Raw genomic sequence first — 20,792 nt, 5'->3', positions numbered from 1 at the left:
CAAAGCCAGATTAAAAAGAGGATGAGAAGCCTGGCACCATTCTGGCAGGGCAAAGAAATGGGCAGGGAAGACGACCAATGAAGTACTTCTACCCGAGAACTCCCAGAATAGACCGAGGCTGAAAGGCAGCACTTACCCATGACAGCTTGCTGGGCAGCTTGCAAAACTGCCTGTATTGCCAGGGCTTGTGCCTCTTCAGTGGCTGCAGCTTGGGCAGCAGCCTCTGCAGCCGCAGTGACAGCCAACTCCTCTGGCGTGAGCCCTGTCACCATGAGGGTGGTGGTGCCTGCTTGACTTTCAGCCATTAGCTCTTGGGGCAGAGCCAATTGCTCCACCTCTGAGGGGGGAGGGGGAGGAGGAGGAGGAGGAGGAGCAGAGGCAGCTTGGGGTAGTACCACCATTGCCACAGGCTCCTGAACAGATGGTGCTGGTGGTGTCTCCTCCATAGGAACTGGGAGATCTGGCTGGGGAGTGGCTTCAATGGGTGGAACTTCTGCTGGTGGAGGGCTGGCAGAAGCAGCTTGGACTTGTTCCTGAGGCTCAGGCGCCACTGCCGCTGGCTCCTGCACCCCCACAGAAGGGCGCAGTGATTCAGGTGGTCTTGGGAGGTCATCTGTGCTGGTAACTGCTGGGGTTTCAACAGGGGGAGCTGCTTCCTCTGCAGGAGCATCGGACAATGAAGAGATGTTCTGCAACAGGAATGAGATGACATTATTATAAGACAGCGCAGTTAGAAAGGTTGGATCATGGAGGACTGAAAAAGAGCTGTCTCTACTGTATGTGATGTAGTGAAAACCATTAGGAAACTCTGGAAGTCAACAGACAGAACCTGCTAGAAGAAACTTAAGTCCATTTAGTCAAGTTCTCAAGTCACTGTGTATGTGCCTTCAAATTGTTATGGTGGCCCCAAGATTTTCCTAGGATTTTCTTAAGGTGAGGGATACTCAGAGGCAGTTTTGTCAGTTCTCTTCTCTGACAGATAACCTACAGACTCTAGTACTTGATGGTGGTCTCTCATCCAAATGATAACTAGAGCTGACTCTGTTTAGCTTCCAACACCTGTCATCACAGACAACCAAATTCTCTTTGTCAGCTTAATGAATATGCCCCCAAATTTGGACTCAGGACAGATTTTGCTTTGAATAGCAACATTCTGTTTCCTCTTCAATGTTTTTAAAATAATTTATAAGTAATGCTGCTTTTTAAGAATCTTGATAGAGGTTTATGGTTACAGAATTCCTTTGGGATCTTTGTGAGACTGCAGTTGTTCAAATACTCCCAAAACAGGTAATGTTGATACACACTTGAGCTTGTACTGTATACAACATAAAATGATTAAAGCTGTCAGAAAGAGCAATGATTCTAGTTCACACTTTGACATTTCTATGCACTAATTCAGCCAGTGAGGTCTGATGTGTGTCTTGGCTGATCTGCTTCCAGTAGCCATTGTCGGCACCCCCCTTCCCAGAGCCTGACTCTCTAATATTGCTATATTTGAGCAAATGAACACAAGTACAACAGGAAGAATGCACAAAAAATGCAGGTAGAAAAATGCAAACCTTCCCCCAAAAGCTGCTAACCCAAAATTTTCTTCCAAGTTTACTTCTCCCGCTTGAGACTCCACATGAATTAGAGGTAACTTGAGTCTGCCTAGCTCACTTATCAACTTAAGGGCCTGCTTCAAAGCTTGACATGTGGTCACGTGAGAGCATTTATGCCTCAAACTCCAGGCTGATCCCATGAAAAAGAGAATACAAAGGAAGGTTTATTTTTAGTTCGGATTCCACTCTGTCAGTCTCACCGGCACTGAGGGCCCTGGTGGAGGCATGGACTGGGTCACGGTGGTGACAGCCCTGGTATGCGTGGAGGGAACGGTGGTGGCGGCGGTGGCGGCAGTGCTGGGACTGCTGGCAGCCGTGCTCTCGCTCGCCGATGTCTCTGGCTCCCCCTGCTGGCCATTGGTTGCAGGTGGCTGGTCTGCAAAGAGGAAATGTATTATGCAATGAACCACAGCTTTGGCTGAAAGAGGGCAACCAAATGCAATTACAGTAGTCTCACTTATCCAACATAAATGAGCGGCAGAACACTGGATAAGCGAAAAAGTTGGATAATAAGGAGGGATTAAGGAAAAGCCTATTAAACATCGAATTACGCTATGATTTTATAAATTAAGCACCAAAACATCATGTTTTACAACAAATCGACAGAAAAAGCAGTTCAATACATGGTAAGAATTTAGCACCAAAACATTGCAATGTTTTAAAAACATTAACTACAAAACACTGTTAAAAGGCAGACTGCATTGGATAAGCAAGACTCGACTGTATTGTCTGCTGATACCCATGCTCCATCACAGGTAAAGGCAGGACAAGCTGTACTTTACAACAAGCACAGCTGATGGGTGCCTAAATCAGCATTTTTCTAATTATCCTAAGGAAACCTATATAAGCAATTGACCCTGACTCTACTGCTAATGTACTAGAGCAGTGCTCCTCAAGCAATCTCATATGAAGTCCTGCTGCATAATGTTCCAGCACCATATTTGTGCCCATTAGCTACTGCCACTGATTTCCTTGATTTTTTTTTGTGTGTGTGTGTGTGTCAGGAGCAACCGGAGTTGCTTCTGGAGTGAGAAAATTGGCCGTCTGCAAGGACGTTGCCCAGGGGACGCCCGGATGTTTTACCATCCTTGTGGGAGGCTTCTCTCATGTCCCCCATGGAGCTGGAGCTGATAGAGGGAGCTAATCTGCGCTCTCCCCGGGTGGGATTCGAACCTGGCAGCTTTCAGGTCAGCAACCCAACCTTCAAGTTACGAGGCTTTTATCCCCATGGCCACCGGAGGCTCCATTTATAATAATAATAATAATAATAATAATAATAATAATAATAATAATAATAATAACAACTTTATTTTTATACCCCGCCCCATCTCCCCGAAGGGGCTCAGGGCAGCTTACATGGGGCCTTGCCCGATAAAACAATCAAATATCAAAACACAGCAATAAAACAGTTATCCAATAAAATTTCCTTGATGAAATCTCACAAGGGACAGATCAGAGCAGTTTCTCAAACTGTGCTATTCCAGATGTTTTGGACTTCAGCTCCCAAAATTCCTAACAGCTGATAAACTGGCTGACATTTCTGGGAGCTGAAGTCCAAAACATCTGGAGCACCATTTGAGAAATACTGGCTTAGAGTGGTACCAGTTCAGTGACAATTACTCCAAGAGTACTTCTTCAGTTATCAATGTGAGGGATGGACAAGATTGTTTTTGCCCCCGCCAATGGCATCCCATTTGTGCCCAATGACTACTATTGCTTCTTTCTTTCCAGGAAAAGTGGACTGGATAGGTGGTCAATAGCTTGGGGCCCATCATTGGTCCCCAAAGTACCACTCTGAATAGCACTTTCTTGGAATGCACAGGCCATTCACTCAAGACTCCCGAGAAGACCTTCCAGTGTGCACTGAATGAGAGAGCTCAGAACTTGACCCTAACATTGTCCTGCAGTTACACTTCACGAGGGAAGATTAGACACGATACGCGAGGATTAGCTTTCCCAAGGTAAGCTTCTTTGTCAGTACTCTCCAGGGAGTTTCCAGGAAGATATTCAAACCAGCTACTCTAAAAATCTATGCACAAGAAGAGGACTTCCAAAGTCACGAATGGAGGGATTTACTATAGAATTATATTGTCAATATCAGAATAGGAAGCAACGAACAGCATACAGATCTACACAAATATATCTTGCATACTCAGCAGATGGTACGCCAACTATAATTTTGTGTTCCCACCTCAGCACATCAGTGACAAAACCCATGCCCACTGGAGGCATCTGTTTCCAGATATGCTTATGAAAAATAATAACCAGATGTGTGAGAACCCCACCACCAATATATATAAACTGTTCACCTTAAAACACTCACCCTCATCTGCAGAAAATAACCAGGGTTTACATTTTCTCTCTACTTATGATCTTTTCCCCAAGAGACCCATAAGAGAATATCAATTTTCCCACCCTGGCTAGCACATATAAATGTATGATGGCAACAACAGCCTGCAACACCCTCCTTCCACCTGCTCTTACCTTGGTTGGTACCCATGGAAGAGGTGACAGTGGTGGCTGTGTGAGTTGTGCCCGTCTCATGGGTCTCGCAAGGAGGGTTGGAACACACTCTGGGGCTTGGACTATGGGGCGGTAAGCCATCTGGCCCAGGAGCCTCTCCCTCGGAGCCCTTTCCTGATTCTGAAGCCCCACACTGCGCCAGGACTGAGCTGGAAACCTGAGTGCTATCCCCTTCAATGCTGGTTGTCATCGTTGTGCTAGTGGAGCTTGTCTGCTGTGTCTCACAAGGTTGAGTAACAAGCGTCTGCTGAGTACTTTGACCGTGCCCAGCGCCCTCATTCTGTCCCGCACCCATGTTGGAGGTGGTGTTTGTGGCTGTGTTGGTGGTGCCCGTTTCATGGGTCTCACAGGGTGGGTTGGAGCACACTTGCTGCCCTGCAGCCATACTAGAAGTGGCTGTGGTGGCTGTGTTGGTGGTGCCTGTTTCGTGAGTCTCACAAGGCGGATTGGAGCAGACCCGCTGGGCAGCACCCATGTTTGACGAAGCAACGGTTGAGGTGTTAGTGGTGCCTGTTTCATGAGTCTCACAGGGTGGATTAGAACACACCTGTGGGCTTGCGTTCTTGGCGCTCACTTTGAGAGCTGTGTGAGGCGTGCTCAACGGGGCTGGTCTTTGATCTGCATCTGGGGATACCATCTGCACTGTGCATGGCTGCTTTGTAGGCACATCAGCTTTGGCAGACATGGTGGTGCTGGTGGAACAGGTCTGCTGCGTTTGGCACGGAGGGTTGGCAGATCCTACCCACTCACCATCAGGCTGCCCTCGGCCCATGAGAGACCGAGCTGTTGTGGCAGTGTTGGTGGTGTGGGTATGGTGGGATTCACACTTGAGGTTTTTGGGGGCTGGTAGTCTTTCACTAGGCTGAGCTGCAGAGGTGGCAGAGGCCACACTGGGTGTGCCGGCAGCTGTCCCAAAGCTCACCATTCGGACCGAGCAGGGCTGCTCTGTTGCAACGTCTGCTTTTGTCGACATGGTGGTGCTGGTGGTAGTAGTCTGCTTTGTTTGGCACGGAGGGTTCGTTGGTTCCGTCTGTCCACCGTCAGGCTGCCCCCGGCCCATGTTGGAGGTGGCAGTGGTGGCCGTGTTGGTGGTGCCCGTCTCATGGGTTTCACAGGGTGGATTGGAGCACACTCGCTGACTGGTGCCCACAATGGGCTTCACAGTCATGGTGGTGCCAGTAGCACTCGTTTGGAACGTTTGGCATGGTGGATCTGTGGGTGCCTTCTCCGTTTTAGAAGTGGTTGCTGTATTCGTGGTGCCCGTCTCATGAGTTTCGCAGGGTGGGTTGGAGCACACTTTCTGTACGGCACTCAGCACAGTGGTGGCTGTGTTGGTGGTCCCCGTCTCGTGGGTCTCGCAAGGCGGGTTGGAGCAGACCCTCACAACTCTCCCATTGGCCTGGAGTCCATTGCCATCTTGCCCATCGCAGACAAATTGCAACTGGGTTTGCCCACCCAAAGTTCCCACGACTGTTGTGGTGGCTGTGTTGGTGGTGCCAGTGTCGTGCGTCTCGCAGGGAGGATTGGAGCACACCAAAGTGACAGTGCCCGGCTGTGGGTCTCCCTGCCCTGATTCTGCAATAGTGACGGTGGCCGTGGGCTGTTCTGTGGTAGGTGAGGCCAAAATAGAGACAGGCAAGTCATGTACCGGCTGGGCCTCTACACCGCTCGGCGTTGTGATCAGTGTTACTTGAGTGGGCTGGGAGACAGGCTAGAAGTAAGGAGACACAGGCAGATACACATAGGTTAGGACAGACACCTCAGTAGGAGACACCCCTTAGCAAAAGGAAGGTAACACTTAGAAGCATGCTGCAAGTTATGCAGAACAGGATGAAGAACGCTTCCATTTCATGCTGCACATTGTGTGTTTGAATTATCTTCATATTATATTATTTTTCTGCTCTGAAGCACTACAGTTAACAGTTCTTGTATGTAATCTATTCCTTTTTTGCTAAATCAGTCCCTACCAACTGAGGACAGCTGGCCATTAGTCTGCTGCATGTTTGTGACCACTGATTGAAGGTAGACAATAAGTTAATTTTCTAGGATGCACAATTCTACACCAAGACTAAAGACGTAGTTTACACACAGACCAAAATACATTTTCTTTAATATACAGATCAGGTATGATGGGGATTCAGATTTTAGAAGATAACAATCTAGAAGATACCCTTCTGTAAAGTAAAAAGACCTGAACCCCCAGCATATTTGATCTTTTTATATCAAAGAAAATGTATTTCGGTCTGTATGTAAACCATACCTTTAGTCTTGGTTGGAGGGCCCCAAGTTGACGAGGCCTGACTTAAGGTAATTCACAGAGGATCTAGGAAAATATCTCCCTCATACATGGAGGTCACACTCTACTTTCTCTTTGTCCTGAATCAGCTGTCCACCAGCTCTGTTATGCTATCTTGATTTCCATGGACCCTACAACCACCAGAGAAGACCACCACACCCAACTTATCTCATACCTGCATGGTGATGGTGGGTGTGCTCAGGCCTCCTGCTGCTGTCAAGGTGGTCTGAGCTGCGGAGACAGTGATGGCAGCTGGGTTGATGACCTGACTGGAAAGCGTGGCGATTGTTCCTAAAGTGGTGATGGGTGTAGCCAAGGAAGCATTGGTATTGTGGCCGCCAGTCCCAGCTAGGCTGGTCGAGACTGTGCCTGTTACAGTGCCTAAGGTTGTCACACCTGAAATAGGAGATAGAAAACAGTTTCAAAGTCACAATGGTTTGTATTTTGCACAGCACACTAATACCTATGATCCCAAATCTACCAGGTCCTCAGCATTCCCTAGGTATTATTTATTTATTTATTTATATTTATTTCATTTTATTTCTACCCTGCCTTTCTCCCATGGGGACTCAAGGAGGCTTACTATAACACAACACAACCCAAATTAATGTAAAAACATGAGAAATATAAAAGTTATAAAAACAGTTAAAATATAACAAAATATTTGTATAATTAAAATTACATATAAAACTACATATCCTCCCCAATCCCCCACAGCTTCCCCGAAGTATGTCCCTGATCCTTCCTCAAATGCCTGATTACAAAGACACGTCTTAACTTAGGCAAGAAGGGATGGGGCAGAGGACATGGCCCATATTTCTGGGAAAACATCATCATCAGAAGCAGCAAAAACATGATACTGGAGACCAGTGACATACTAACCATGAACCCACATGAATTAAGTCAGCACTCATCCACAACTAATAAGAGTAACCAATCAGATAGTCCACTTCCATAGTGGAAAGAGACACATTCATATCACAGTCCATTACCTGTAGTCCCTTTGACCACCAAAGTGGTAACAGTGGGCTTGACAGCAGACACAGTGACAGGCGTGACAAGGCGCATTCCGCTCATGGGGACGGTTCGCAGGATAGTGCCAGGTTGACCTGGTGCGCCTTTAAGCACCACCTGCAAATGAATGTGACAGATTTAGATCTCAAATCAAAGCTCAGCACCACAGTCTACAACCCACCCATCCACCCCCTGGTCTGTTCAGACAGCTTACCTGCGTTAAGCCCTGCTGCCCATGACCTGTGGTCAGTTTAGGTACTGCTGTGATGATCTTCGCAGGTGTGCCAGTTCCAGATGTCATCACTTTTGTGGTGATGATGGTGATGGGAGACTTGATTCCAGGACTACTGGTAACACCTGAAAAGGCAGGGCTGGATTTTAACCACAATACACTGGCCAACACAAATGTTAGCCCTGGTTCTGAGTATATGTAATCTGCTGTTTCCAAAATTGGCACCAGTTTTTGGTGCCACAAAACATATGCTATCTACCATTTGCCATCAGCTCACCCAGACAAAACCCAGAGAACCTTATCTAAGAAACTAGAGCTGATATGGACTATTCAATACAATGTTTTGAATTGGCGCCCCCAAATAACCCCAGGAACAGGCCTAAAGACCAAAACATTAAGAAAAAAAAGTTTTTGGTTGATCTGCATTATCTGCACATTCTGAGCCTTGCAAACACACTAATGCTCAGCCTGCCTGTCTGCTTCTTTCTGTTCTGCTACCCACCTTTATGCCACAGATCCAGTGCCTTATACTTAGCAATAATCTCCCACTCCTTACCTGTGGCACCTGATTGGGTAATAATGGCCGACATGGGGATGGTCTTGATGATTGTAGTGGTGCCAGGCTTGGTTGTGTTGGGAGAGACACTGCTGATACCCAGGATGGTGGGTTTGGTGCCTGTGCCTCCTGCTTGGGAGCTGGTGATGATTGTGGTGGGCTTGCCATCTGCCGAGGTCACCAGCTTCAGGATAGTGCCAGCAGGCAGGGGCCCTTTGGTCTAAGGCAATGGAAAGAACATGAAGAATCAACAACACACAGATTTTTTTTGTTTTTTACTTATATGCATACAATCTATTTTTAATTATCTTGCTGTTTTCATCTGAGCTTTGCAATCATTAGTTGCTTTCAAAGTAATTTTTGGCAGAAAAGTGGAGATTAAGTTTAATATGTCATAAATGTTATGAAAAAGCAGAAAGAACTTAAAACTTAAAACTCTAACCCTACCCCCAAACCATAACATTATTCCTAAAGTAAACTGTAATCCTAACCCTAAGGACACATTCACATTACAGAAAAATAGAAAAAAGGCAATTTTTCCCCACATATTATTTACTGATATCATTGGAGCCCCTGGCAGCGCAATGGGTTAAACCCTTGTGCCGGCAAGACTGTGGACCGACAGGTTGGCAGTTCGAATCCGGAGAGCAGGTGAGCTTCCTCTGTCAGGTCCAGCTCCCCATGCGGTTCACCTTCGAATAGCCCTACAACTATATGCCCAAAAGTGAGGAGAAAGCCCCATGGCCAACCTAAGTCTCATATGAACTGGTGGTAAGCAGCTGTAAAGACATAACAAAGGTTACCCTCACCAAGCTTAAACCTGGGTGCTAACCCTTGCACCCATTCTTACCTGGATTATCTGGGTCACAGGGCCAGTTGATGCCTGACCTGTCACAGCTGATGTCTGGACTGGCTTTGTTTGGACAACAGACATCACCTTACCCAAGTTGGAAATCTGTGAAGTGATGCATAAAGAGGTGGTGCACAAAGAGGTTAGCTCCAGCCTACCAGAAGAACAACCTAGACCCATCCCAGACCTCACAAGAAGAAGCCTTCAAAGGTGTCTACTTGTCCTTAGAACACAACACCCAAAGGACTCAAAGCTATCTTCTGTTCCGTGCTCACCACACGACTTAAGATACTTACCAACGCACTGCCGCCAGGCACTGAGATGGGGCTCTTCACCAATGTGATGGTCTTTGTCACGCCACCCACTACTGTGGTCATCACCTGGGCTTGCTGTGCTACAGTGACAGTCCCCGACTTGTGCACGGTAATGATGGGACGGTTAGGTGTATTGGTGGTGGACGGGGAGACTGAGGTGCCAACCTGGGCAGCAGCAGTTTTCAGCATTCGGGTCGCTGGGTTGCTGACCTATTGGCAAGTACAGTCAGCATGAGAACACTCACAATAGCTTAAGAGAATCCTCAAACAATCTATTTAATGAGCTAGTATTTACTGGCCACAAGACAGTTCTTGGGGATTTCAAACTTTTTACCTGATTTTTTTAAAAAGGGAGTAGATGGGACACCAGAAGTCCGGGGTTTTATTTACATATGACAGGGGTGTCCAACCTTTTAACTGAAGACCACATCAGCCTTATGGCTGCCTTCAAGGGGCTGCTGAATCCATGGACAGAGAATCCGTGGAGACAGACAGGAAAGTATAATTATTTTACATAGTGGTTGGTGCTCTGTAATTTTTACCCATTTGGGCCCTCAGGTGTTGTTGAACAGCAACACTCATCACTTTTGATTATCTGTAATGTGGACTGGAGATAATGGGAATTGCAACCCAACTTAAAAGCATTTATGGCTGTGAGGTTGAGGAAAGGTTAAAGAACATTTTAAAGCCAGACATCATATCTGCAAGCCTTGTATCTCAATCTAAACTGCACTATCCTGAGTAAACAGAACAAACCGCAGCCTTCCAGATGTTACTACATCACAACTCCCATCAGCTTTAGTAATGAGGTCTAATAATGAGGAATACAGGAACTGTAGTCCAGCATCTGGAGGGCCACATAAAAGGACATGGTGGGCCAAATTTTGCCACATGTGGAATAGGACAAACAAGATGTTGCCATTATGTTATCTTGAGCATGCAAAGTATGGCACCCCTCAGGAGGAAAAGGTAAACCACCCAGACACTCACCATGACTGGAGAAGACGCCATCTTAACTGTAGTTGGCAGTGAAGTGGTGCCCGGAGAAACAGCAACAGTCTTAACTATGGTAGTGCCCGCAGGCATACTGAGAACAGTTGGGGTGGAGGATGGTGGAATTTTCTGTGTGGCAGCAGCTGCAGCTGCCAAAGCGGCCATGCCACTCATCTGGGGACTGCTGCCAATCACCTGAAGACGAGAAGAAAGAACCTAAGAAAGAACGTTGTGTAGCGAGTCAATGAGGTGAAGTAGTTTGATAATTAGACTATGAGTCATGAAACCCACTGGGTGACTTTTGGCCAATCACAATCTCTCAGCCTCGGAGGAAAGCAAAGGCAGAGCCTTTTTCTTGTCAAGAAAACCCCATGATAGGGTCATCATAAATCTGACACTATCTGATGGTAGTAGGTTCTACAACACAGATGGCCACCCCCTGTGAGGCAATACTCACCGTCCCTTGCGTGTTCTGTGTGGGCACCACCATGCGCACTCCGGCTGGCAATGAAGTCACAGTCACTGGGCCTTTCCCAGGCTGCCCTGCTGAACGTACTGTCACCAGTGGTGTTCCAGTGGTCGCCTGTGGGCCTGTGACCTTCAGCATGGCTGGAACCGCTACTGAGGAAGAAGGCAATGATAGAGCAACACTCAATACACAGAATTGCTACTAAGTGTGATTACGTAGTCGTCAAAATATCTACAGCCAGTAACCCTGGCAAAAAGCAGTGTGTATATTGAAAGACTTCTTGATCCCATGCCCTGGACTAAGTAACACACAACCAAACCAGTTTCTTTTGCCAAAATTATCTAAAGACGAGAAAGTGTTCAGCATAAAGGAAGCAACACAGATCAAAGATGAAGATGTACATGATGATACTCAATACAGTAGAGTCTCACTTATCCAACATTCGCTTATCCAACGTTCTGGATTATCCAACGCATTTTTGTAGTCAATGTTTTCAATACATCGTGATATTTTGGTGCTAAATTCGTAAATACAGTAACTACAACATAACATTACTGCGTATTAAACTACTTTTTTGTCAAATTTGTTGTATAACATGATGTTTTGGTGCTTAATTTGTAAAATCATAACCTAATTCTTCTCCTTCATCTCTCCTTATTATCCAACATATTCGCTTATCCAACATTCTGCTGGCCCGTTTATGTCGGATAAGTGAGACTCTACTGTACAACACAGTTCTACCCTCATTACAATGTTGCCCTTCCATAAAGAAACAGTAATGTTCCTCTTAAGAAAAGAGGGAGGTTTTTAAGATCAAGTCGAGGGGTTGCTGTGGTTTTAGTAATGAATAGGTTTTTAACCAGTTTAAACTATTTTTTAAATAATGTTCATGTTTACTTCCATTTTAATGTTTGTATATCTTTGGGTTTTATTGTACTGGTTGTATTGTGTGCCAGTGATGAACAGTGATTTCTGGTATTTTATTTTTCAGAAGCATCCATAAAGGGTAGTTATGTTGACTTAAATCAACCTGCCATAGACTAAGATTTAGGACCCACAGCTTTTTAATTAAAATATTCATATTCCATCAAATTTCTGATCTCAGGGATTCTATTACAAGCTGCACAAAGGCAATTAATTAGAATCTTATATTTAAAAAGAAAAGCAGGAATGAACCACAACCATATCATTCTCAGGCTGAATTTTGAGAGATGTCCCTTTTCTTTTTCAGAATAGAGTGTGCAGTCTGTCTGAATGCCCCTGGGGAGCTCTTCCCCAAAACTATGGCCACAGCTTCTACATATAACAAAACAAAGATTTTAAAGGAAAAATCTTTAACCAGCAAGGTGGACGGAGAGGTCTTCTACAGCAAGGTTTCCCACAGAACAGGGCTCCAAATGGTACGAAAACACGTATTTCATTGGCCAAAGAAAGCAAGCAAGTAGATGAAAGGATGGGGGATTGGTGGTGAAGCTGTCTGAGGAATAACACACATCTTCCTGAAAGTTTCCTGCTTTCCTTACCTTGTGGACGAGGGGTAGCAATGGCGGCGACAGGAGCAGGCACTGGCATAGGGCTGCTAGGCACGGTAGGAAGCACCTGGATGGTGGTTGTGGTAGGTGGGGCAGGAGCGGCGGCAGTGGCACCAGCAGCAGCAGCGGCAACAGCTGTGGTCTGGGGCAGGAGGGTGATGCCCATTTGTGCCAGGGGCTGCACAGCAGCAACAGGAGCCGCCGCAGCTGGAGCAGGGCTCTTGGGAGGATTGACAGGCACTGAGGGCACAGGGTTGGCAGCTGGCGAGGTGGCAGCTGGGATGTCATACTTCTGCAGCTGGAGCAAGTAAGTGTCAGCCGTCGGGACAGAACCCCAGCTTACTTCCAAAGAGTTGGTGTTGGCACGGACCAGCTGTACCCGAGAAGGCGAGGGAGGTTTCTCTGTGAGATAACAGGAAGAAGCAGGTGGCATGAGAGAAAGCAAGTGGGTGAGGGCAAGAGACAGCAAAGAGGCACGTATTGATATACAAACCAGATCCAGTGAAAGAGATTAAATATTTTTTTTAAATTTTTTTTGCACACTTTAGTTAGGACTTCACATGCTGCAGCACCATTAAATCACGGATTGGCATGTGTCTGAAGATGTTCAGCTTGGTCATTATAGTTTTTCCAACTCTGATTCTATGGACTGAAGAACAGCTTTCTGCTCTACTAGACTGCACAGATATATCCTGGATGATGTCGAGATGTTGTGCCACTTGTCCCAATTTTCGCTAAAAAGTGGTATGTTCCAAAGGTCCTTGGAAGTGAAGGGATTTTTGCAGTAACTTGGGCAATGTCAGGACTCTTTTTTAATATTCTGAGTCCAGGAGCTTAGGACATATCGAGACGGGGTTGGCAGCAACATAAGTCATATTTTTCCAACCGTTTTATGTCAACACAATTCCCTTCTAAACCAAACCATCATATTTCCAAGATCAGTAGATCTTTCAACATTAATGTTCAGAAAAACTCCTATGATGCTGCTCTTTCCAAAATCTTTCACTTCAGAGTCGAAGTAGAGGATTTGAACACTTGAGTGTATATGAACAATTAGCTCACTGGGTCTTTCTCTGCTGCCCAGATGCTAGTTTTTTTAATGCAGAATTTTTGCTGTGGTAAGAACGGAAACAGATGGATGACATTTTAGAATGTAGGATGGCAATGTAAAATATTGTATTTGTTTGAATTCTTCCAACATCAGAAAATCTTTGCAAGTTAAAGGTTAAAATCTTGAAGAGGAAACAAAAGAGACCACACTGGTGACTTACCATGAAGGTGTATTCTGGGTTGCTAAGAGGAGGAATCTACATACCCTGGGTTTCTCCCATCTCGATATTTGGAGAAACCCAAGTTCTGTGTATTTTTCCTCATCAACACAGAAAATGTTTTTTGCTACATGCTTCCAAAAATGGAATGAAAGGCTTTCCTAACCATGGAAGAGCATGCAAACATGCAATCCCCTCAAATGTATCCCAACATAATATAGCCTAGGAATGGTTATATCCTTCACTACTTATATACACTTAAGTTGAACCTCAGTCTGGAAAGTTAGCAGTTGTAATAATAACCCAACACAAGGGCTAAATCTAAGCTTCTTACCTGTCTCAAGGTACCAGAGATCCTTGCAGCAAACCTGGTTATTCCAAGCTTTGCGATAGCCATCACGGCCACTCCAGATATACAAGCGAGTATTGATAGCTACAGCACAGTGCCCAGCTCGTGCCCGTGGGATATTATCCTCCAAAGTGTCCATCAAAATGGGCTCCCAAGCCATAGAATCTGGGAAAGAGAAGACACAGAAAGAAGATCAGACATGAAGATAACGGGGGATGAAGCGGGACATAAGTTGCAGAACACCCTCTTGCATACCTAGGTTGAGGCAGGCCAAAGTATTTGTGCATTTCCATTCTTTTTCATGTGTGGCCACTTTGACATCATCCATGACAAGAGGCACCCAGCCCCCAAATACATACATCCTGTAAAACAAGAACAGGCCAGGAAAAAGTGTGAAATGGGCTCAAATTAGAAACCAGAGATCACGTTAAAGCACACCCAATACAGGACTTACTTGTTACCAATGGTTGTAGCTGAATGCAGGCTGCGGGGAAGGGGAGCCACTCCACTCAAAGTGGGCTTGTTCCACGTCAGAGAATCTGGAGGGATAAACACATCCAAAAGATCACTGCTTTGCTTGAACCTTCTTCTAAAGTATCATCAACAGAGGTCAGAGTTAGCATTCTTTTCAGGGCCTCAAGGCCCTCTGCTACCTTGAAAGTCTTCCCAATGAACCCCACCCACCCAGAGAAATCTCAAACCTATTGCAGTTACCTATATCAAGTGTCCAGAGGTCACCAAGACGACAACCACTCATGCCACCATATATGACCAGCTTGGATTTTTTGTTATCCTTCTCCGTGTATACCACAGCAGTGTGGGACTCTCGTGGTGGAGGCAGAACACCATATGTGATGGGGATGTCCCAAGCAACCACACCAGAACCTGGACGCAGCTCCAAGATATAGAGGTCATTCAGGTATCTTTAGGAAATAAACACACAGACAGATATGAAACAGAGGACAGGAACAACAGCTTTATGATTTTCAGCTGATTAGCACTGAACTCCTGGTCCCCTATAATGCATTCTTCAAATGAGTGCAATAAGCATTTTCTGTGGTATGGGTAGGGAGGCTACAACTAAACTGCAACATGCTCACAAATCAAGGCTTTTCCCACAATACCATAGGTGTTGGAATTTAAAATGCAATTGAAGACCCATCTCTTCCAGTAAGCCTACCCAGTCATCTTTCAATCATGAGTTTTGATTTGCATTCTATTACCACTATACGTCAATTCTGTAGCTGTGTATGGTATAAGTTTTAATGCATGTGTGTAAGCACGTGCCTGTTTATCTATGTAATTTAGTAATTCATTGTACTTTATGTTCATTTGTTTTTAAATTTGTTGTACCCTACCTTGAGCCATCAGGAGAGGCGGGTAATAAATAAAAGGCATTATTATTATAATTTCAACACAAGTCCTGATTCAGTTGCCACAGGAGTGCTTTAGTTTTTCTTTGGAACAGGGCAAGACATGGTTAACGTACCTGGGAATGTTATTCTTGGGGTCTTCGCTGTCATTCGCCAGCCCCCCAAATAGGTAGCACTTGTTGCCCACCAATGAGAAGCTGTGACCAAGACGTGGGCAAGGTGGAGGGCCGTTCTTGGGAGTTTTGGCCTTCAACCGCTTCCATTCCCAACGGCTGGCCTAGAACAACAAAGAACCCTTTTTACTATTAAGGCAGGGAAATGACAGTGGTTTTTTTCTCTTCTGAAATCACAGTATAGGGGCTGTAGCTTCATTTCTTTTGGACTAGAGCTGCCAAAATCCCTTACTGATCACTATGTTGCCTCAAAGGGTAAGGGGAGTCACATCTCTCAGGCCAAAGTCTCCTCACCCCAAACAAAAAAGAATCAGGAATGGCTACCTGGAAGGAAAGTGAAAGAGGATGGAAGAGGACTTTTAGAAGTCCAAAGTCCTTTACTGCCTTTCAAACAAGAGACTTGATGATATCTGAATAATGCACCCATCCCCACAAGCACTGAATTATACACCCTAATACTGGACCAAAACTCCCATACAAGCCTCCTTTCCTTAAGTTGTTAAGACTCCACTACCATGTCTTATTTCTGAACTAAGGAGAGCAATACTACACCTTGTGCCCACTCACCTGCAGTTCATAGAGGTCATTGCTGTACTTGCCATACTCCACCATCCCACCAAACACCAACAGGCGTGTCCCATCACAAACAAAGCCATAGGCCGCACAGCCAGGTGGGATATCTCCCCGCACAGCTGGGATGAACCACTGGTTTGTAGCTGGAAGGGAAGCAAAGAAAGTCAAAAGGGATATCCTAAATGCTCAAAACCAATTCTGCAGCAAGCTCCAGATTGAAATTAAAGAATACACTAGAGGGATTAAGGCAGTGGTTCTCAACCTGTGGGTCCCCTGATGTTCCGGCCTTCAAATCTCAGAAATCCAAACAGCTAGTAAACTGGCTGGGATTTCTGGGAGCTGTAGGCCAAAACACCTGGGGACCCACAGGTTGAGAACCACTGGGTGTTAAGGTGTGTTCTCCACTTTCAGCTGACAGAAGCAATGGACAATACAGTTAGCTACTAACTATAGTAACAGTTCCTAAAGTTCCTAAAATAGGTTTGACACCATGCACTTTTCTAATGACAAATAAACCTTTTAAGGCAACCCATCTCTCAAAAACCATGACATTCTTCAAAGAAACTACCAGAATGCATGGTGAGGTTTAACCATCATTATTGGAAGGATAAAATAAAGCAAGTGGCAGGACCTGGCAGATGGATGGGAGAGGCATTTCTTCACACCTAGGACAGGGTCCCTTCACTACTTTGGATGGATGCAATCCATACCAGCAAAGTAAGAGCGTGGAGGGGGAACAACCTATTTTGAGAACAAAAAAGAGGTATCTGCTAATCAAAAAGCTGAACCCATCCCTCCCTGTCCATCTCTGGTTTACACAAGAAGGAAAGCCAGGTGTGGGGCTGAGATCAAGGGGGTGTCAGTGGCTGACACACTTTCTCCAAAATGTGCTTACAACCCAAAGTACTGTTTCAACCTACGTATTCACTCTTGAATAACCTAAATTGCAGCGCCAGATATTTCAACCATTTTTGATATAACCACGCAATAGGAGATCCTTCTTTCACCACCTTTGAGGGGGCTGGGGGAGGCAGCCCTTCTTCCAGCAAGATTTGCAGACTTCATTTTCTAGATTCCTTACTGCAAGAGTGATAGCATCATATGGACTAGTAGCATGGATGGACTACTGGAGGGGAAGGGATAGAAAACCAAAATGTCTAGATTCAAGTTATAACAGATAGAGGATTTTAGTTTGTGTTGCTATGAAATAAATCCTAGAACTGATGATTTTGAGATTAAATTTAAAGTGATCTTAAGCATTTTCTGGGGTAAAGGCCCTTTCCGTTTTTGTGTTCCCTCAGAATCTTGTTGGGATTATCATTTTTCCTCCAAGACAAAGAAATACATCTGAACTGATTCACATCTTTTTTTCAAAACACTTGAAGTTGTTTTGCATTTTTAAAACTGCATTGATTTTATTTTTATTTCATGTAAAAGACATGTGGAAAAAATCAGTATGGAAACATGCCTGAATTGGAACCGACAAAATTTCACACTAAGATTTCCAAGTTAGGAAAACCATGTAAACAGGGACTGAGCACTCAAGAGGAGCCATGACAATAATAATAATATATATGTTTCCCGCCTTCATCTCCCCAAAGGGACTCGGGGCGGCTTAACATCGTTAAAATATAACACATTATAAAACAACATCATATAACACAGTATAAAGACAACCATCAAGCAAACAATCAATCGATCACCTGATATAGTAAACAGCTTCTAGATGTGGGCGGGCAGGTACAAATTAGTTGTAAGGGCAGGGCTGATGGATAGAGTGAAAAAATCAGACAACAAAATTGGGGGTAGAGGGCAATGTAAGACAGAGCCCTATGTCAATGGGTGGGGAACAGTCGTAAAGTGCGAGCTAGGTTTTGGGTCATAGCTAGGAGCCAAAGTTATCTGGGGAACTATCTAATGAAAAGCATAGTGGAACATCCACGTTTTTAGGTCTTTACAAAAGGTAGCCAGGGTAGGTGCCAGCATCTCCCTGGGAAGAGAGTTTCAGAACTGGGGGACCAGCAACAGCTGATGCAGTTCAGAAGTCAGTAGTCTTAATCCTCTTCAAACTGAAAATATCAACAAAGCCTATTTATAGGAAAATCTTTCCAATATAGTTCATTCTTCTGTTTAATTCTCAAGAGCTCCCCTCCCTTCTCAAGGTTTGTTATGTGTGGGTCCCAGGAAACTCCACTGTCTTGCTATTGGCAGGCTATGTGCCTGACACCTAATCCTGGGATATTAAAGCCTATGGGAGGAATGGGACTTAAAAACGGAGCCTTGTCTTTGTGCATGCGCACATAGTAAAAGGAGTACCTAGTGTGTACCAACAGGTTGTTGGTCTTTGGGGATTATGTTCATAATGTTGGAGGTGAGCAGTAGCAGCAGCTCTTGAATAAGCCAGGCCCACAGGTTACTCCCCCCCCCCCTTTTTGGCAAGCAACTGAACCCACATCATAATGTGCTACGCAGCTTCTCTTGTAGAAATCAACTGACTCCACCCTGAGCCCCAGCTCCCAATGAAGAACAAGATCAGTGGAGCGAGGGTGGGACTTGCTCCCAGAGAGTACATTTTACCATTAACATCAGGGAAAAATATTTAAACCCACTCCCCTGAATTCCAAAACAGAACTGGCATGTACAGAAAGGTGCTCTTGGCACTGGCCTTGAGTTTCCAGCCTGCAGGATAGAGAATGCTCCAGCCTTGGCTTTCCACCCACGATGCGTTTCTGTGGGCATCGACGCCGGAAGCCAGGCAGCAAGGAGTTAAAGGCTGCAGCATTTGAAAGTTGAATTTTACCGCCAAGCCTTTGGGGAAGAAAAGCAAGTGCCCCACACTTTCCAGGCCAGCGCATGTGGGGAAGCAGGGCATTTGCTGACAAGGGGACTGTGCGGCCATCAAGACTCAAGAGCTAGCCCGAAAACGTGACAGCACCTGTATCCTCAGAATACCCAATGTTGTGATATAAGCCCAGCCTCTGGCTTGCTGACAATACCCTGTCACACTGTTTGAGGCTCAATGGATGAATTACAACAAGCATAGGCAAAGTTCGGCCCTCCAGGTGTTTTGGACTTCAACTTCCACTATTCCTAACAGCCGGTAAACTGGCTGGGATTTCTGGGAGCTGGAGTCCAAAACACCTGGAGGAGCACAGTTTGAAAGCATACCTGGGGGGATTTTCATAGTATTGCAGCCCTCCCTGTTTGTCAACTACATGATTGATTTGGATCACACTGTTCCCTCAATATTTTGAAGTACAATTCCTATCAAATCTTACTGTTGAAGTCCAAAACACCCAGAGGGCTAAAGTTGGCCCATGCCTGTGTTACAATAACTCCCTTGTGCCACGCGATCCACAAACATACTAGACCTCCTCCACCAGGCATCTCTGAATCAGATGGAGGAGACTCGCAGGAAAAGCACAATCAAAGCATTCCCAGCAGAGAGCCATCCCAACTTAGCTTAACACAGGCACGGGCAAACTTTCGCCCTCCAAGTGTTTTGGACTGCAACGTCGGCTGTTAGGAATTGTGGGAGCTGAAGTCCAAAACACCTGGAGGGCCAAAGTTTGCCCATGCCAAAGGCGGGAAAAGGTGAATCCCACCCTCTTCCCTATATTATCTAGGTGCCATGAAAAAGTTCCTGGCGGGAAGTGATGCATCTAACGGGGAAGGAGGGAGGGAAGGCTCCTTTCTACAAGAGAGGCACCAAGATCTGCTCCTCCGCCCTCTTCACTCCCACAGCCTCAGATTTCAAGACGTTGGATAGGATTCCTGCCTCACAGTAGAGACCTCTGAAGTTTCTTAGGGATTCCTCTCCTCCACGGCCTTCTCCTCCCCCACAAGTGCAACCCTGAACCCCTTCCTCCCTTACCGGTGTTATAGACGTGCAGTTCGTCCACGATGCCCTCGTTGCCGCCTCCGAAGACCACGATCAGCTCCTTGATGGCCACGGCGCGGTGCCCATGGCGGGGGCGCGGGACCGGGCCCGACCAGCCCACCACCCGCTTCCAGCGGGGCTGCAGGAGGCCCAGGCCGGAGCCGGCACCTGTTGGGGATCCCCCGCGAGGGACAATGGGAGAGGCCGCCGCCATGGGAAGCGCCTCCTCCTCCTCCCTCAAGAAGAGCAGGAGAAATGCAGGGGGAGGCCTGGCCAATGTACCCCCCCCCCGCGCGCGCTCAGTGGACTCTCCCGCCTTGAAGGCAAAAGTATACACACGGGCGATACCACCTCTACTTTTGAGGGGGGCTGGATGTGAGCAAAGCAAAGCCCCTTTCAGTGTACCCCCTACGCGGTCAGTGGACTCTCCCGTCTTCAAAGCAAACGTATACACAAGGGCGATACCACCTTCACTTTTGAGGGGAGGGGGTGGTTATGTGAGTGAAGCAAGCCCTCTTTCAGTGAGGCACACAATACTACCCCGTTGCTCCCGCCTTTTTTTTAGCTGCGAGGAGCACTTCCCTCTCGAAAAATAACGGAGGAGGCAAATATTCGCCTCTTTTTTGTTTTGTTTGTTTTTGTTTCAAATGTGAGGCACTCCGTCACCTCAAGTTGAGGCCCTCTTGTATAGGAGGGAGACCAAACCCTCCCCCTAATTCGGGACAACGGCCCTGATGCCCTCCGCGAGGGAAGTCCCCCGCGCGGGGCAACTCGCCTTCCTCGCGCGGCCTCCCCG

At 46.1% G+C, this 20,792-nt stretch overlaps 1 protein-coding gene across 4 annotated transcripts in view; it reads right to left on the bottom strand.

Annotated features, from left to right (window-relative positions):
• The window catches only part of hcfc1 (host cell factor C1), a 28,757-nt gene extending 8,012 nt beyond the window's left edge, over positions 1-20,745 (bottom strand). The window contains exons 1-19 of one of the 4 annotated variants that reach the window (XM_062974052.1): positions 19,991-20,745; positions 16,111-16,259; positions 15,487-15,647; positions 14,712-14,920; positions 14,452-14,536; positions 14,253-14,359; positions 13,983-14,162; positions 12,372-12,782; positions 10,837-11,000; positions 10,377-10,595; positions 9,369-9,596; positions 9,073-9,177; positions 8,223-8,442; positions 7,649-7,791; positions 7,413-7,551; positions 6,596-6,816; positions 4,086-5,835; positions 1,802-1,977; positions 137-689 (exon numbers count right to left, since the gene is read on the bottom strand). In XM_062974052.1, coding sequence (XP_062830122.1) covers positions 137-689; positions 1,802-1,977; positions 4,086-5,835; positions 6,596-6,816; positions 7,413-7,551; positions 7,649-7,791; positions 8,223-8,442; positions 9,073-9,177; positions 9,369-9,596; positions 10,377-10,595; positions 10,837-11,000; positions 12,372-12,782; positions 13,983-14,162; positions 14,253-14,359; positions 14,452-14,536; positions 14,712-14,920; positions 15,487-15,647; positions 16,111-16,259; positions 19,991-20,210 — 5,440 coding nt within the window. In that variant the 5' untranslated portion in view covers positions 20,211-20,745. The remainder of the gene's footprint in view (positions 1-136; positions 690-1,801; positions 1,978-4,085; positions 5,836-6,595; positions 6,817-7,412; positions 7,552-7,648; positions 7,792-8,222; positions 8,443-9,072; positions 9,178-9,368; positions 9,597-10,376; positions 10,596-10,836; positions 11,001-12,371; positions 12,783-13,982; positions 14,163-14,252; positions 14,360-14,451; positions 14,537-14,711; positions 14,921-15,486; positions 15,648-16,110; positions 16,260-19,990) is intronic. The other 3 variants (XM_062974053.1, XM_062974054.1, XM_008103903.3) reach the window with 3 other exon arrangements.
• Between the last annotated feature and the right edge of the window lie 47 nt (positions 20,746-20,792).

The sequence above is a fragment of the Anolis carolinensis genome, chromosome 2 (assembly GCF_035594765.1).
Source record: "Anolis carolinensis isolate JA03-04 chromosome 2, rAnoCar3.1.pri, whole genome shotgun sequence".
NCBI classification, from domain to species: Eukaryota; Metazoa; Chordata; class Lepidosauria; order Squamata; family Dactyloidae; genus Anolis; species Anolis carolinensis.
Note: the sequence above shows the minus strand (reverse complement) of the source record. Positions and strands in the feature narration are given on the sequence as shown.